The sequence below is a fragment of the Pelecanus crispus genome, chromosome 1 (genome assembly GCF_030463565.1).
Source record: "Pelecanus crispus isolate bPelCri1 chromosome 1, bPelCri1.pri, whole genome shotgun sequence".
In the NCBI taxonomy this organism is placed as follows: domain Eukaryota; kingdom Metazoa; phylum Chordata; class Aves; order Pelecaniformes; family Pelecanidae; genus Pelecanus; species Pelecanus crispus.
In genome coordinates, this window is record NC_134643.1 from 194,302,421 (window position 1) to 194,317,925 (window position 15,505).

At 46.8% G+C, this 15,505-nt stretch overlaps 1 protein-coding gene across 1 annotated transcript in view; it reads right to left on the reverse strand.

Annotated features, from left to right (window-relative positions):
- SIAH3 (siah E3 ubiquitin protein ligase family member 3) overlaps window positions 1-13,888 on the reverse strand; it is a 50,247-nt gene extending 36,359 nt beyond the window's left edge. The window contains exon 1 of the mRNA XM_075727792.1: window positions 13,754-13,888. Coding sequence (XP_075583907.1) covers window positions 13,754-13,888 — 135 coding nt within the window. The remainder of the gene's footprint in view (window positions 1-13,753) is intronic.
- Window positions 13,889-15,505: the final 1,617 nt, after the last annotated feature.

Consider the following 15,505-nt stretch of genomic DNA (forward strand, 5'->3'; position numbering starts at 1 on the left):
CCAGGGAGCTCAACCTGATTTTGCCCATGAACTCAGGAACAGACGCTCACTGGATGGGTCTTGGGGAAGTCTGGTGACCCCCACCAAGAAGTAGGGTTGTTCCCCACCAGGGACACAAATTACCCACAAAAGTGGACTTAGGCTGCAGGACTTCTTGACCATGGAGGGCTGGACTAGGTTCTTGCTCATCTTTCAATGCTCAGCTATTTGCAAACACCAGGTGGCACAGGTCTTACCGGAGTGCCTGAGCTGTAATTACGGGTCAGCCAGGACTGGAGCTGGTTGTAACGCACTGCATGACTTGCCTTGTAGAGAGCATCAAGGTCCTTTTCCATGAAAAACAACTCAGAAGCTACTTGATCTGTAAGTTTCTTCTATGTTGTAAAAGTCAAGAAGCAAAAGTTACTTTTCCAAAAAATGCTGAAAGGCTGCTTTCAGCATCAATTAATTTTCCCTATGAGTGAGTAAAGAAAAGGTCTTCCCTTCCCCAACATCTGCTTCATCAGACTGAGTTCTCATGCTAGAGGCTGTTGATTGGCCTCTGGCAAATTAAAGTTGCTTTAGTTAAAGCAGCAAATAGGCAAAATACCCAGACGCAGCCTGGATTTATCTGTGAACTGGGATGTTTTTTTCTAATCACTGGCTTACTATTAAAAAATCATTAAAAGCTTAAAAATTATTAAGAGATACCTCACCAGTAAGCTCGTGTTTAGCTGCAACACTAAATTATCTCCAGTTGCCTTGTGAAACTCCTGGAGATTAAACTGGCTTCAGATCTGTTTTCTGATAGTGCCTTCATCTTTTACCAACAGCCTGAAAGAAAATTCAGTCTTTATAATCAGTTATTTAGAAACCAGTGGTTATGTTTGTGCAACCTTGCATGACCTTAACATTTTTGAGTCTCTTTTTTGAAATATTTTCTATGGCAGAAGAAACCTAGTAAAAGGGGTTTTTTTTGTTTTTAAAGGTGTACTTTTTCCCATATGATTTAGACCCTTTAGATTCCAGGCAGGAATTGTAATTGGATGAAAGATTCCAGTTTGGGTGTAAGCGGGAAACCAGAGGAAGTGATGGTGAGTTTCTGCAAGCATTTGTGTCTGGTTTCCTGCCACACTTTAAATCTTGACCTGGGCATAGCCATGAATTATCTGCAAGTAAACAAAGCCCTGTTTATAAGGAACATGCTCTTGCTGCATTGTTGCCTTCTTCGAGTTTGAGTTCTGCCGAGGTTGGCATGTGGCTGTGGAAAACATGCCTTTTTACCCATTCCCAAAAGCACAGATAATGAGAGGTCTAAAACTGGGTACATGTCTTGAGTTAAATATTTATATGGGATACTGCTTGACTCAACAGGGGTAAAGAGGTCTCAAAAAAACATTTGCCAGAATGATGGCAGAGAGGAAACTATTGCAACTATTTTGTAGGGCCACATCACAACTATTCTGTAGGAATGTGAGGAGAGAAAATGAAATGTGAACATCTCCCCCAAGCCAACAAACCTTAAAAACCAGCAAAACATTCTTCAAGGACCAATGCCTCAGGCTTCTGTCAGATATCCCCTGGTGAAGCTTGCTGCAGTGGCCTAGGAAATTCCTGATCCCAGTGCCTGCATGGCCACTGCTGGGAGTCACGTTCCCAGAGCCAAGACAGCACAAGGGAACATGTACCTGCATTTCAGCTGCCTCTTCAGTCTGACATACTAATGCAAATTCTTTTAATAAACCCACAAAGGCTTATGAAATGGGTTGGGCGTGGCATGAGGACCAAGCTTTATCTCCCCCTCTGCTGCCCCTGCACCAGGGAAATGACAGTTTTTAAGGGACCAACAAAGTCATGTGGGATGGCAATATTTTAAGCTGCCCCAACAAAATACAGCTCACCCGCAGACTTCCATACTGCAAACCATGAGCTGGCCTAAAAATGCTGGGTAAATCAGGATTTCCTCACCTCTAGTGATGCTATCTCATCCTAAGTCACCAAAATCTGTGCAGCACCTCTGGCTTTCACTGATCAAAGATAAACAGATACAGGCTCTATCAAGCCTGGGAGCAGACCCAGAATCCAGGCAGGGAACAGGAGCAACACTAAGTAAGCAGCCCCTCTGCTTTGTACCTCTTTGCACAGCTAATTAACACATCTTGCATGCCAAAAAGTGGGTCTGAATCATTAGGGATCACGTCGTAGGGGGAAAGTAATCATGAAGCAGTTAACTGAATAAACCCAGGGAAAGTTTGTTCTGCTGGCAGTCATCCTGTAAGGAGAATGAAAGGCAGATTTGTCCAACTGGATTACTTGTTCCACGTGACTTGCTCCACGCTATTTGCTCCACTCAGTGCTCTTCAGGAACATGTTTACCCTTGTGCCATTGTGCAAAGTCTTTTCCGATAGATGTTGAACAATCTGTCCTCTCCCCTCTAGTTTGTTTTGTATTGCTTGTAATTACCAATAAGGGTGCTTATCCCAAAACACATTTTGAAGTATGTCTTAGTCTCTTTTGCCATTCCTCATCTGCCACAGTGACCTCCTTTCCAATCTAGACTGATTTAGCTGGTAATATCCCTGGGCTTTGGACTACCATAAGGATTTGCATTTCTGATGAGTTTAAATTACCAGATACTTGCTTAACTGGTATAGCTCCATACTTTTTCACTGGTGTCAGTCTCCTGTGCTGATCTTTGGATTCCTGAGTGTGTCCCACATGTCTGTCTGTCTGCTGCCTTCACTCTTTTCAGATATGTCTTTCAGATATGACTCTGGCTTGGTCATTGTTGTTGCAAACGTTTGATGATTGCTCTTGAGACCCTTATACTGCTGCACCCCTCATTGCACACCAAGCTCTGTTTTTATGTAGGATTGCAAGGTCAGAACAATTCAGGTGAGAAAGGACCTCTGGGCATTGTGTTGTCCAGCCGCTGCTCAAAGGACAGTCAACTGCAAAGATAGGTCAGATTGCTCAGGGTCATAGAATCATAGAATCGTTTAGGTTGGAAAAGACCTTTAAGATCATCAAGTCTAACTGTTAACCTAGTGCTACTAAGTCCACCACTAAACCATGTCCTTAAGCACCACATCTACACATCTTTTAAATACCTCCAGGGATGGGCACTCAACCACTTCCTTGGGCAGCCTGTTTCAATGCTTGACAGCCCTTTCCATGAAGAAATTTTTCCTAATATCCAATCTAAACCTCCCCTGGTGTAACTTGAGGCCATTTCCTTTTGTTCTATCACTTGTTACTTGGGAAAAGAGATGGACACCCACCTTGCTACAACCTCCTTTCAGGTAGTTGTAGAGAGCGATAAGGTCTCATCAAGTTTTTGAAATCTCCAAGGATGCAGATGGCAGAGCCTCCCTGGGCAGCCTGTGCTAGTGCCTCACCACTCCCATGAGAAGGACTTTTTGCCTCATATCTAGTCAAAATATCCCTTGTTTTGGCTTATGTCTGGTCCTTCCTATTCTTCCAGTGTGCGTCTCTGGGAAGAGTCTGGCTCTATTTTCTCTATACAATCCTATTAGTTAATCGTAGGCAGCAATTCCTTTCTCTTCTCCAGGCTGAGCAAGCACAACCCTCTGCCTCTCCTCTTCCATCCTTTGCTCCATCCTCCTGACCAGCTTGGTGCCCCTCACTGGGCTTGCTCCTCTGTGTCAATGCTCTCCATGTGGTGGGGAGCCCCAAACTGGACTCAATACTTTGGATGTGGTCTCACAAGTGCTGAGCAGAGGGTAATAATCATTCACCCGGACCTGCTGGTTCCACTGCTGCTAACACAGCCCAGGATGAGATTGTCCTTTGCCACAAGGGCACATTGCTGGCTCACTTTCAGCTTGTCCACCAGGACACCCAAGGCCTTTTCTGCAAAGTTTCTTGCTATTCACTCAGCCTCCAGCCCACACTGTTGCACGGGGTTATCCTGTCCCTGATACATGACCATACATTTACCTTTGTCCCTCTGTCTTGCCTAGCAATGGTGACAGCACCCATGGTCTATTTGCTTGCTTTGCCTGAAATTCTCTGTTGTCAATCAGTCCAAAAAGTTATTCCCTACTTTTTTCTTGATGGGAAGTTCCTTCTAGTAGAAATAAATTGAGAGCTCTCACCCTGCAGTTATGTTGCCAGACCTTTTTTGCTGTATCTGAAATCTCCCTCAAAACTTGCTTTTTGGACCTGGGAAGAAGATTGTCTTACCTGAACCTGTGTCAAACAGTAGTGAATATAATACTTGGTGTTACTGTGCCCAAACTTTCTGGCTTTATCTTAAAAAGACAATTATTCTGATTGGGCTTTCTTTTGCATAAGTCAGAGGAACTGTAGGGTATTGGTGGGGTTCATTTCATCTAACTTCAGCTAGATGAAAATGATATGTCCATCCCAAGCAGGTCTTCTGGCTTCCTTGATCATCGGTGGTAAGAAAGGCAGTCTTCCTCTGAGGACAATTCATCTCACTGATCCTAGACTCAAAAAGATGTTGCATCTCAGAGATGTCCTCAGCTCTCAGGTAGTACAGGTAAGGAACTCATAGTACTGCCCCACAAGCAAAGCCTGGCCCCACTGGTCTGTAGTGTGCCTTTTCATACTATGGGGGTCCAACTAGCAGAGATAACACATCCCTGTGTGCAACCAGGCATCCTCATCTGAGCAGACGTGGCAATACAGCAGCGAGACATCCAGGCACAATTCCCTGTTAAAAAGGAAGATGTCTTCAATCCACCCTGCACTCTTCAAAAGAGATGGATCAGTTTGCTGGACTCCAGCAGGTTTTTCATATGGTCTTTTGCTGGATCAAGTTTGATAATTTTTAGAATAAGTATGTCTGAATAAGGGTCTGATCCTATAAAACATACATATTTTTGAATCTGTGCACATGCTTGACACTGAACCCCTGAGTGGTATTGCTGAGTTCAGGGCATTACCATGCTCACTGCACTTGCTGCCATCCTGCCATTTCCATTTCAGCCTCTCATTCCTGCAAAGCCTGATGGTGACCTTAACCGCCCCCTTACCCCAGCTGCCTTATGTAATCTTTGTGTGGTGGTTATTTACTCCATTTTCACACTTATTACTTTGCTTATTTTCCACACAGCAGATCCTGAGTGGAAGAACATTTTCATCCTCTGCTGATGTGGTTTTCTGCTCCATAGCAGCCGCCTCCTTGCTCATGTATAGTATTTGCTTTCTGCACAAGGGGACGTTACTGATTCATGTTTTTCTGTCTCATTTATGCTCCATTTCTCTGTTTCTCTTTCCATTCCAGCTGGCACTTGATACGAGAGAGTGTGTGTTCTTGTGTTTAAGATATTCACAAGGACCTGTGTCTCTTTTCCACCACACATTTCCCAGGAGTTGATAGGCAATTTGCCAACCACACTGGAGCTTAATATTTCCATGTATAAAATACCAGTAACATCACTAAAGCTGTGCAGATGATTTATTTTTTACTGGGGAGGCCACTCTGGCAGGAAAAGGGATTTCATTGCGGATCAGCTCAGAATGAATTGCTTTAGAAGAAAAGACTAGAACTGAAAGCACTACATCTGGTATGGAAATAACTGATTAATTCCTTTCCAAAGTTGTTTCAAGCATTTCTACCTTTTAAAAAAAAGTACACCAAAATAAACACAGAAAGTACTCAGAGGTCTCTGCCATTCTGCCCCAGTGACACTTTCATGTCGTTGTTGAGACTAAAGGGGAGAGCTAAAGATAAATCCATTAATGTTACATAAGATGCTCAGAAATGTCTCTAAATAAATAAAAGGGCTTCAGATTGTACACTGTGTATGTGTCAGGCAATTCACTGGTTGTGCCAGGACATTCTTGTCTCTTTGGAGGAGAACTCTGTGGGAGAGCTGAGCAGGAGTCATTCAGGTGGCTATTAGCAGCAGGTCACCCAGAGCAATTTTCAGGACATATCCATGCACCACTGAAATTTTGCCGTTCAGCACAGCCCTCAATAATCCCTGGGGGTAAAAGCTTCGTGGGAGGTTGTGAAAACCAGCTGAGGCCACTGCCCTGCTCAGCTCTGCAGCATGGAAGCAGAAGGGATGTCTCCCTACTTCGGCAGTGCACACACCAGACTGTCAGCTTAAATCCCTCCTGAAAGTGGATTTGCACCACCACACCAAAGTAGAGGGAAGCTACTCTCTTTTGCCAGCACTGGTGAATGGATTGTGATTTGTGGTTCACTGAGCTGGGTGAACAACAGGCACCCGTGGCACCCCCAGCCAGACCTGCCTGCTCAAACCCTGATCCAGTGCACAATAGCAATTAGGTTTTGCAGCCATGTAAGACACTTGGCTTCCTCGCCAGCTGCACCAGCAAGTGGTGACAGCAGCATTTCACTGGTTTTTGTAGCTTTCCTCATCTTGCTGGTGACCGTCTTAAAGCAGGACTTCATCTGTCAGTAGGTAAATTGGTAGCACCGAACAAGCTGAGGATTGAATGATTGTGATTTCTTCTGAAAGATCTTAGAGGAAAACAAGAGATCCAAAGTTGCAGTGAAATTAACATCACTAATTTCAGCGGGAGTTAAAAAAGGCCAAAATTAGGTTATTGAATGACAGATGAGGAGAATCTTTTGCTTTAAGACCTTGGTATAGCAAGGAATGGGAAGGATGAGGAGGAACAATAGTGCAGAAGAAAAGGTACTTAACAAAAAGAGACAAGCTATGGAAAGAAAAAAAAATAATGCAGTCTGATAAGGTGTGTAATGTCTCAACATCCATGCTTTCTGTTTCCAAATAAAATGTGTACATTTGTGGTCTGGGAAGTTGCTCCCACTTCCAGAAGGACCTAAGTGGAGATCTCAGGCCCAGGCTCTCCCCAGCTCCATCAGAAGCTGGACACAGTTTGGCTGAATGTGGTGGCTCAGCTCTGCTCGCCTCTGTTGCAAAAATCACACCAAAAGCAGGCTCAGCATATTACCTAAATCTTGTTCAGCTCTCCAAAACAATTCTCTCCGTTTTGGTGGCGCGTGCACCTCCTGGCACCCACTTCCAGTAGCTCCAAGGAGGACCACAGGCTCTACACTGTGCCGTGCCATGCCATGTGTGCCAATGCCAATGCCACCAAGAGGTGCTGAGGGCAGCCCATCACAGTCATCGCTCCCATGGTCATTGCTCCCATGGTCATTGCTCCCACCACCCCGGGGGAGCCGCGGTCCTCGCCACCCCAGCGTCCTGCAGCCAGAAGAGCGTGGCTTTGTCTCCCATGCTCCTCGTTACCTCGCTCCGTCCCCAGTAAAGCTGGGTAAAGACTGTCTCCCTCATACTCCCCCCCCGAAATTATAGCAGAATTCACAGTTTTTCCCTCTTCTGCACCAGGCTGAGAGATGCTGGTTGCCCATTGTGATGGGAAGGCTCTGGGGGTGCCGGGGGTGACACCCAAAGTCTCAGCCCTGAGGCAGGCAGGACAAGGATTAGGGTCTTTCTACGGTGTAGGAAGCGCCGAAACGCTGGGGAGAGAGGGCACAGCTGCAGCAGCTCCTTTCCCTCACTTTACTGGAGCTCACAGGATCTGCTGTGCTTCCTTTAAACTCGATTTCTTGGATTACTTAAGAACCTCAGATTGTTTCTGGGGAAATAAAGGAAGTTTCTAAGTGTGCCCAGCTAGGTGCGCTGGGAGGTCTTTGATACCGGGAGAACATCTTAATTATTAAACAAGTCTGAAATTCTGACTTTGAGGCAAAATTCATGATGCGTGGGAACCTGGCCTCAGACTTTTTAACATCTGAGCCTTGCAGGACCATGCTCTGTGCTTGGCTTCTCTACCGAGGCAAGCAGCAACGTGTGCTAATTAATGCCAGTTGTAGGAATGTCCAGATGTGACTTACATCCGCTGGGAAGCAGACTGAGACCTCACCACTCATTTCACATAATCAAGGCTTATATTAAAACATCCCTCTTTCCTCCGCACCCCATGTGTTAACCAGAGCAATTGCTTTGGGGCAGTATTTCTCCTGAGGGATGTATCTGGGCTGTTATGTCTAACCCAAAGGGCTGCACTGAGAAATTCTTGATATACTGAGGTGTATCAGAGTGGGTGGATTAGAAAGCGATATGTGGTGGTGTCTGATGGCTACTCCTCACCCCTGCTGTCAAACACCCTGTCAAGGGGAGAGGCATTTCTCTAGTATTATAATAATGGCACCATCTCCCATTGAAACGTCTGACTCGAAATGTCCTTCAACCAGGTCAGATTTATTATTGAAATTCACGCTCAAAATCAAACACGGGTAGGAAAGGACTTGATGCTTACCCACTCTATCCCATCTCCAGAGCTGTAGCATGACAGGCAGTGCCAGTTAACAGCAATAATTAATTTTCCACAGTGGGTTTGGGGCGGGAGAAGGGGAGAAAGAAGGCAGAGCATATTAACACAGAAACCTCTGAGTTGGTGGCTCTTCCCCTCCCTCTCCCTCCACCAAGGAGATGCTGTAATTGTTACTCTGGGAGACCACGCTGGAGCTCGGAGCTGCCCTGCTTTGCGGTGCGCTTGGAGCAAAGACCATGCCATGATCCCATGGGTTGTGCAGGTGCATGGGTCTGCGAGCTCAAGGTTAACGGGTTATGGGAGAGGGGAGCTCCCGGGACCAGGAGGCAGCAGTGGTGGATGGAGAGCCCCTGGGGAGAGCTGCAGGAGCATGCTCTGCCTCGCCTCTGCAGAGCACCATTACGGTCAAGTCTGCAGGCAGCTGTGGACACACAGACAGAGGCTCCTGGGGTCTTTTGTGGTCAACCTGGTTTCCTGTTTTGCCCGCTGAAACCCCTTCAAACAGAGGCAGGGCTGAAGGAGGGGTGGCAAAGCAACACTGCTTGCTGCCATCTGCATCCCTACAAAAGGATTTGACGGTCTGAGGTGCCCAGTGTTCATGCAGCCTGGGCCCACAGCTGAGACAGGAGCCAGGTGCCTTGCCAGGAACCTGGGTTTGTAGGTAGCAAGGGGGTTTGCAGCCCCTCTCGCCATGGCCGTTGCAATCCTGCTGGACATTGGGGCCAAACGCCACTTGGGCTTCCAAATTACAGCCCTGCACTGGAGATTTGAGGGTGCCTGGGCTGAGACTGTGACTGAGGGTGTCTGGGAGTTGTTAGCAGCAGGTTTCAGAGTCCCTCTCCTCCTTTATACCAAATAAATAAATAAATCTTGTGGGGGTATAATGCACTTTAATCCTGCCGGGGATGAAGCGGATTACAATGCTATTTGGCTGGCCACTGTGTGCGGAGCCAACCTGTTATAACAGGATTCAAATCCCTTCCCTAACTCAGAGCAGATTTGCTTGTTGCTTTAAAAAATAGCTAGAAGACATCTTGGCCCCATAAACCATGCTATGACCCTTTTTGAATATAAGATTGAACTATTTATGCCCTCCTTTAAATATGCTTCTTTTTGTAATTCAATGAGATCCTTGAAGTCCTACAGAGATGGAGATGGGTGGTTTTTACAGAACATTGTAAACACACTTTTTTACTCTTTACAAGAGCATTTTTCGCACTCTCCAAAGAGTTAAAGTTGCATGTAAAAAGCTAGTAACTCCTTGAATAAAGAAGATCTGTTTTACCCAGCCATACACAGCACCTCGCAAGGCATCAGTGCCGGGCTGGGCTGTGATTGCACTGCAGTCCCCTGCCATGTACGGCTGCTTTTTGGGGCAGGGACCAATGCTAACTAAGGAGCGAGGACACAGCCACCCACCTTTTCCTTCTCCCCGGTGTGCAGCTAGCAGTGCTAACTGGGGGGAATTGCTATTAACAGGGGGAAAATGCAGAGGAATTCACTGAGCCTCATCTCAGCAGGGACCAACGAGCCCTGCTTGTTTCTTCCACGCACACAGAGCACCTTAAAACTTTTCCTGCATGCTGAGGCCTGCAGCCAGCAGCATGAGCCGTGCTCCTTTAATTAATATGTCCTTGGAGAGAGCAGCCACATAGCTGGGGAGCTCTGTTGGCTGGCCATGCTTCTCCAAGGGGAGACGTCAGGGCAACCATACGCTTGAAGGAAGACAGGTTACAAGGTAATGCATATAATAAGTTCGAGAATGAAGGTGACCTGTAGAAGTGCGGTAAATATGGGATTTTTCTATGCTCGGCAAGTGAATTTTGATTCCAGCATAGCACCACATTGTAAGGTGCTGCTGCCACGCCTGGGAAAGCTCATGGACAGACAAAGAGCAGAAAGGGGTAAGAAGGACTAAAAGGTTCCAAAACAACCCCCACCCCGATTCATACTCCTGCCAAACAGGCAAACCGGAGGTTGGCAGTTGCAAAATTGTCTTTCCTTGTTTAGAGCTGCCTGTGTCAGCCTGTTGTGCACAGGGAAGATAGCAACAGATCAACAGAGGTGTCTGTGCTGACACTCTTACCGTCTTCTGCTTTAAGATACACTGAGTCGCTCATCAGCCTTCCCAGTTAATGAGCCTTTCGGGTTTCTTTCTAAGCATGTGCTTCTCTGCCAACCTCCGTACCTCTCCTAAAGGAAGATGGGCTCTGGTCGTGGTCAGAGGTCCAGGCTGTGATTGCGGTGACAACATGCTGATATAACTTGACTGGAGGCCCCCCTTGGTCTAGCTATGGGTCTGTGACAGCAGAAGCTGGTGTAACCTTTCCCTGGAGGGTACCAGGGCTCCCCTGCCCTCTGCTGCTCACCGAGTGCTTTACATGATGCCAAATCTCTGACACACGTATGTGGTCACCAACCATGGGTCCTCGGGTTTGGCTGGATCCCACCACCATCCCTGAGCACTCCCCTGGATGGAAGGGGTGAGAGTGGAGGTCCTGCTGCGGTTTGACTTTAATGGAGTTACACACATTGGCGCTGATTGAGGACCTGACCTATGTGAGGGATGTCAACGTGTGTAATCACACCAGAATATGATGCCTGTCATTTATCATTTGCACCAGTCAGCTGAGAGCCCCCTCACCTGGGTGCTGTGGAGATACAAAAGAAAATAATCCCTTTGCAAAGAGCTTACAATTTTGGAGTAAGCACAAACATTTAAGCCTTGAAAGGAAGGGAGACAAATGACATTGCTCCTAGCCCTTGTTTCCTAGCAGGCTTGTATTCATCGACCGCGAACGTTAATACAGTTTTCACTCTACTTGTCAATTGATAAGATAGATTTGGGGGCTGTCAACAAAATGTTATAGTTGAAATGACCCAGCTAGAAATAATAGACTATGAAACATCAAAGTAGTCATAATACTGTAAACCACCACAGAGGAATATGCTCAGCCCTTTCATTTTTAATGGTCCCTCAGGTGTTGTTTGGTGTACGGGACAGTTTGGGGGGGGGGCTTTCCCTGTCCCAGCTTTAGAAGTCTCTGCACCACGTTGCTGGAGTGAGCAACCACAACCTCCCTGTGCATCCCCAGGGGAACAATGGACACCCTGAGAAGCAGGTTCAGGTGGCCTGTCTTTGATACCAGTTTTTGGACAAGGCTCCTCACTGGCTGGAGGTCACCACCTCTCCACCGCCAGGTAAGAGCAGGTGGGGTGAGATGTCTTGCTCAGAGACAGCTGGCGTTGGCCCACAAGCTCTTACCACTCACTGGTGCTGGTGGGTGGGCGCTGGTAGTGCCGTGCTGGGCACACAGGAGTCCAACCCACCTGTCTCTTCTGGGTGCTGGCTCAAAGCAGTGGTGCATTCCTTACAGAGCTGGCAGGAAACCAAACCCAATGCCTTGAGAGCGGATCACTGCTAAAGCTTGATGTATTTACCTAGCTGGATGTGAGCTGGGTAACTCGGGAGCACCTTCAAAGCATATTTCACTCCCGAGTCAGAGGGTTTTTTTCAGAGAAGGGAGGTTTCTTGTCAGCTAGTCCCATCTACCTGGTGTCTCAACAGGCTCATGTGGGGAAACACATGCCATTGGCTTCCCACTGCAATCCTATCGCAGCAGCAACTCCCACTCAGGTCAAGATGATTCTCATTGGGGCTTCACTGACATGTGGGACCTTTTCCTAGAGGTTCCCATTTGTTTCCAAGAGAGTTTTGCATCCCGTGCCTACTTTCAAGAGCTGCCAAGGCAGTACCAAGATTGCTTGTCTCTCTGCTAGGCTTTGGGTCTGATCAGTGAAGAACTTGGCCATGGGGGATTTTAATACACTGAAATGCCCTATGTGTTTAACAGAGAGGAACAGAAACATCAACTTTTTTTGGTATGCTCAAAGGTAAAATGCTGTAGCTCCTACAACAGCAAATCTGCAACTCAAGAGGACCTGAACTGATAAATTCAGGTCCAGTCCTAGATGCCAGTGGAGCAGTCAGTGAGCACCCCTCTGTGTGGTTATGGGACCTCATCAGACAGAGCCATTGGCACTGAAATTGTATTGTGACCTTCAATAACCTTTCTTCTGCTCAGTTTTTTTTTTTTTTTAATAATTAAAATTATAGATTAAAGCAGCAGCAGACAGTCACATAAAAGGGGTCGAGCACAGAAGCATTCACTTACAAAATCTCCCCATGCTCTTAGGAACGCGGCTATTTCTTCTATCCATTTGGATGGCCAGATCTTTTCAGATAATGACAGGGCTGCAGGTTTTTTAAATAGCTTGTGTCAGCGGAGGAGCGCGATGCTGGGAGAGGCGAGCCCACACCCGAGCAGTCCGTCCCCTGGGAGCACCTGCCCCAGCCAGCGCTGTTCGATGGGCTGAGCACAGCCTTGTAGAAAAATCCACCCAGAGCTGCCACCCTGCTAGAAACAACCTCTCCCTGCTGAAATGCAGCCTGAGACTGGAAATATAACTCTGGGAAATCTGCCTTTTTTGTAGGGGGATGCTGCTCTGAAGAGGAATTTACCCCATCCGCCGACCTCCCAGGGGAAAGATGCTCCCTGCAACCCCTCGGAGTTCCTCGTGGGAACCCCAGCAGAGCCAAAGATAAGTTGTCCTGAATTAATTTAATTTCTGAGCTTGTGTCGGGCTAGTGGAGCAGCATCACAAGTCAGGTCCACAAGGACATCCCGCAAAACAAGAATCACTTCATTAAAGTTGGTCATCCACTACTCTGATAAAGTAATTAAAGCCTCCCAGGCGCTTTCTCCCCCTGCTGCTCCTTCTCTAGATACAAACATCAGGGCTCTGGCATAGACGGAGCTGTTGACACTTTGTCAGTGAAAATCCAGAAGCATGTGAGTAAGAGAAATTTTTTATGGGGACTATAAATAGTTTTGCATTAAGGTAAATGTATTCTCCTGCCTAAAATAGATTCACCTTGTAAATGGCTTAAGGACACTTTCAGCACCGGAAGAATGCCTTCAGACTCCCCTCAGGAGACAGAAACCGTCTTTTTCTGCAAAAAAGCAGACAAGACCAGCAGCCGGAGACCCCTGCGCTGCTGCCCCCCCCTCTTCCCACTCCTCACTGCTGGGCAGCAGCCGGCTTTGCTTGGGTGTCAGCCTGGGAGACCACCCAGCGTCCTTCCACCAAAAAAGGAGGTTAATTCATCCAACTAACTTTTCCAATAATTTCCTCCAGAGACTTGCAACACACGTGCTTATTGCATGGGTGAAAGGGATGAGGAAACTTTGGGGAGGGGGAGCGGTGACTTCCCACGATCGCTTGGAGCAGCGGGTTGCTTCCCCATCGCTCCGAAGGGAATCATGCAGCCAGACAATGCAAACATCCTCTCTACCAGGGCTGCAATGTGTTAACAGCACTCTCCCCTTGCTGCCACAGCATCGTTTCATTCCCTGTGGAGAAACACTGTCGGGGGAGGGGAGGACAACAAGATGTCAGAAGAGAAAAAAAATATTTTTAACTTACCTTTAGGCTGTGCGTTGGGTTGACGACGCAGACAAGTTGCCCGGCGGCTGAGAAAACCCTCTTTGCCTTGTAGTGCTGAAACCGCAGGTGAATAAGATCTAACACAGCCCCAAAGCACTGGGTGAAGAAAAGCATCACAACTTTTGGCGTTGCTGCTGCTGCTGCTGCTGCTGCTGCTGGCGGTGGGCAGGGGAAGCAGCGAGGGAGCCCCTGAGTCCTTGAGCCCGGGGAGGGAGTGCAGTCGGCGAGAGCTACGCTCTGGCACGGCTTAGCGTGCCTTCATATTCATCATCAAAATAAGACGGGAAGAGGCTTGCAGCAGCGGGGCGGCCAATGGAAAGGACAGAAATGTTATCCTTGAGGTCCGGAGACAGCCAATAACGAATGCCTCCCCTCCAGAAACTCCCTGATGAATTGAGCCTGGTGGAGAATGTATTATTGAACATTACCATACATCAGCACATTGCATTTATCTTGTGATTACAGCCAGTCATACGTAAGGCTGTGGAGATATGCAGGCAAAATCGATTGCTTAACGTCTCCATTTATTAATTGCCTTAATTTAACAAAAGAGAGCTCAGATACCAAAGCTAAATATAAGGCGCAGGGAAGAAGCCCACCAGTGAAACTGTTAGCAAGTAGCAAAAATAGATTAAGTAGACTATGTTTTACTGAGGGAGAAAAATCAAATGTGCAAAGAGAGTTACAGTTCCTTGCAGGGGTTAAGCAGAAGTAGAGCTTGCTATATAAATAGATTCACGTCTGTGCATTTGCAAGCTTTGATTTGGATTTTCACCACTCTGAAGTTTTCTAAATTTTATATTCTGCTACTTCACAAGGGTCCCAGCACACAAATAACATTTCCCCCCACCACTAAAAATAGGAGAGGTCAGGTCTCAGGTCTGGTGTAACTTGGAATAACTCCATTTAAAGTCAACGATGTTTTCCTGATTTACACTTGCTGGTGGATCAGGTCCGTTGGACACAAAACATGGTAATTACTGGATGCTGGAACTATCAGAGCATAAAAAGGCACAGAGCATGCTTCTAAAAATAATGAAATACATGATGCATGAGAGCACACACAGAGAGAAACTTGCACTGAGGGAAAAGTGGCTTCTAAATCAACAGAATAATTAAACATGCAGAAGGCTTTTGCTTGTCATTCATCTGCATATCGGTGGGCAGGAAATTACTAATTAGCCATTAGATCGTCCTGGGCATTAAAAAGGAATTAGGGAAGTGCAAGGAAAATAACATGCTTTTGCGTATTATTACCAGTGCGTATCTCTGTTGGTGGGCAGGGATCCTTTTCGAGCCATTGAGTCTCATTAAACTTGAGTCCCCATAACCGGGTTTTCTGGGAGGTGAGTGCGCCGAAGCAGCCAAGGGAATCAGAAAGCACATTCATTTCATGGGACAATCCTGTGTGATATGTTGCTCTGCTTGTTAATAAATCAAAGAGGGTTAATTTAATTAGCTCTCTGCCAGAACTTCCTATCAGGGTACTATTTAGGCTTGCTAGCTAAGTACTCAGATGGCTTATTTAGCCTCGGTAATCCTTTTTCCCTTCAAAGCAGAACAGATAAAAGTAGCTTTCCTTTCTTTTTTTTTTTTTTTTTTTGCTTCTTTTTAAACATGAGCCCCGTGCTGGGGGTGAGGCTGCTGCTTCAGGACAGAGCAGCTCCTGTACAGCGCGGGCTTCAGCACCGGGACTGGATTGCCACAACTGCCTTTTCCTAAAGCAATACT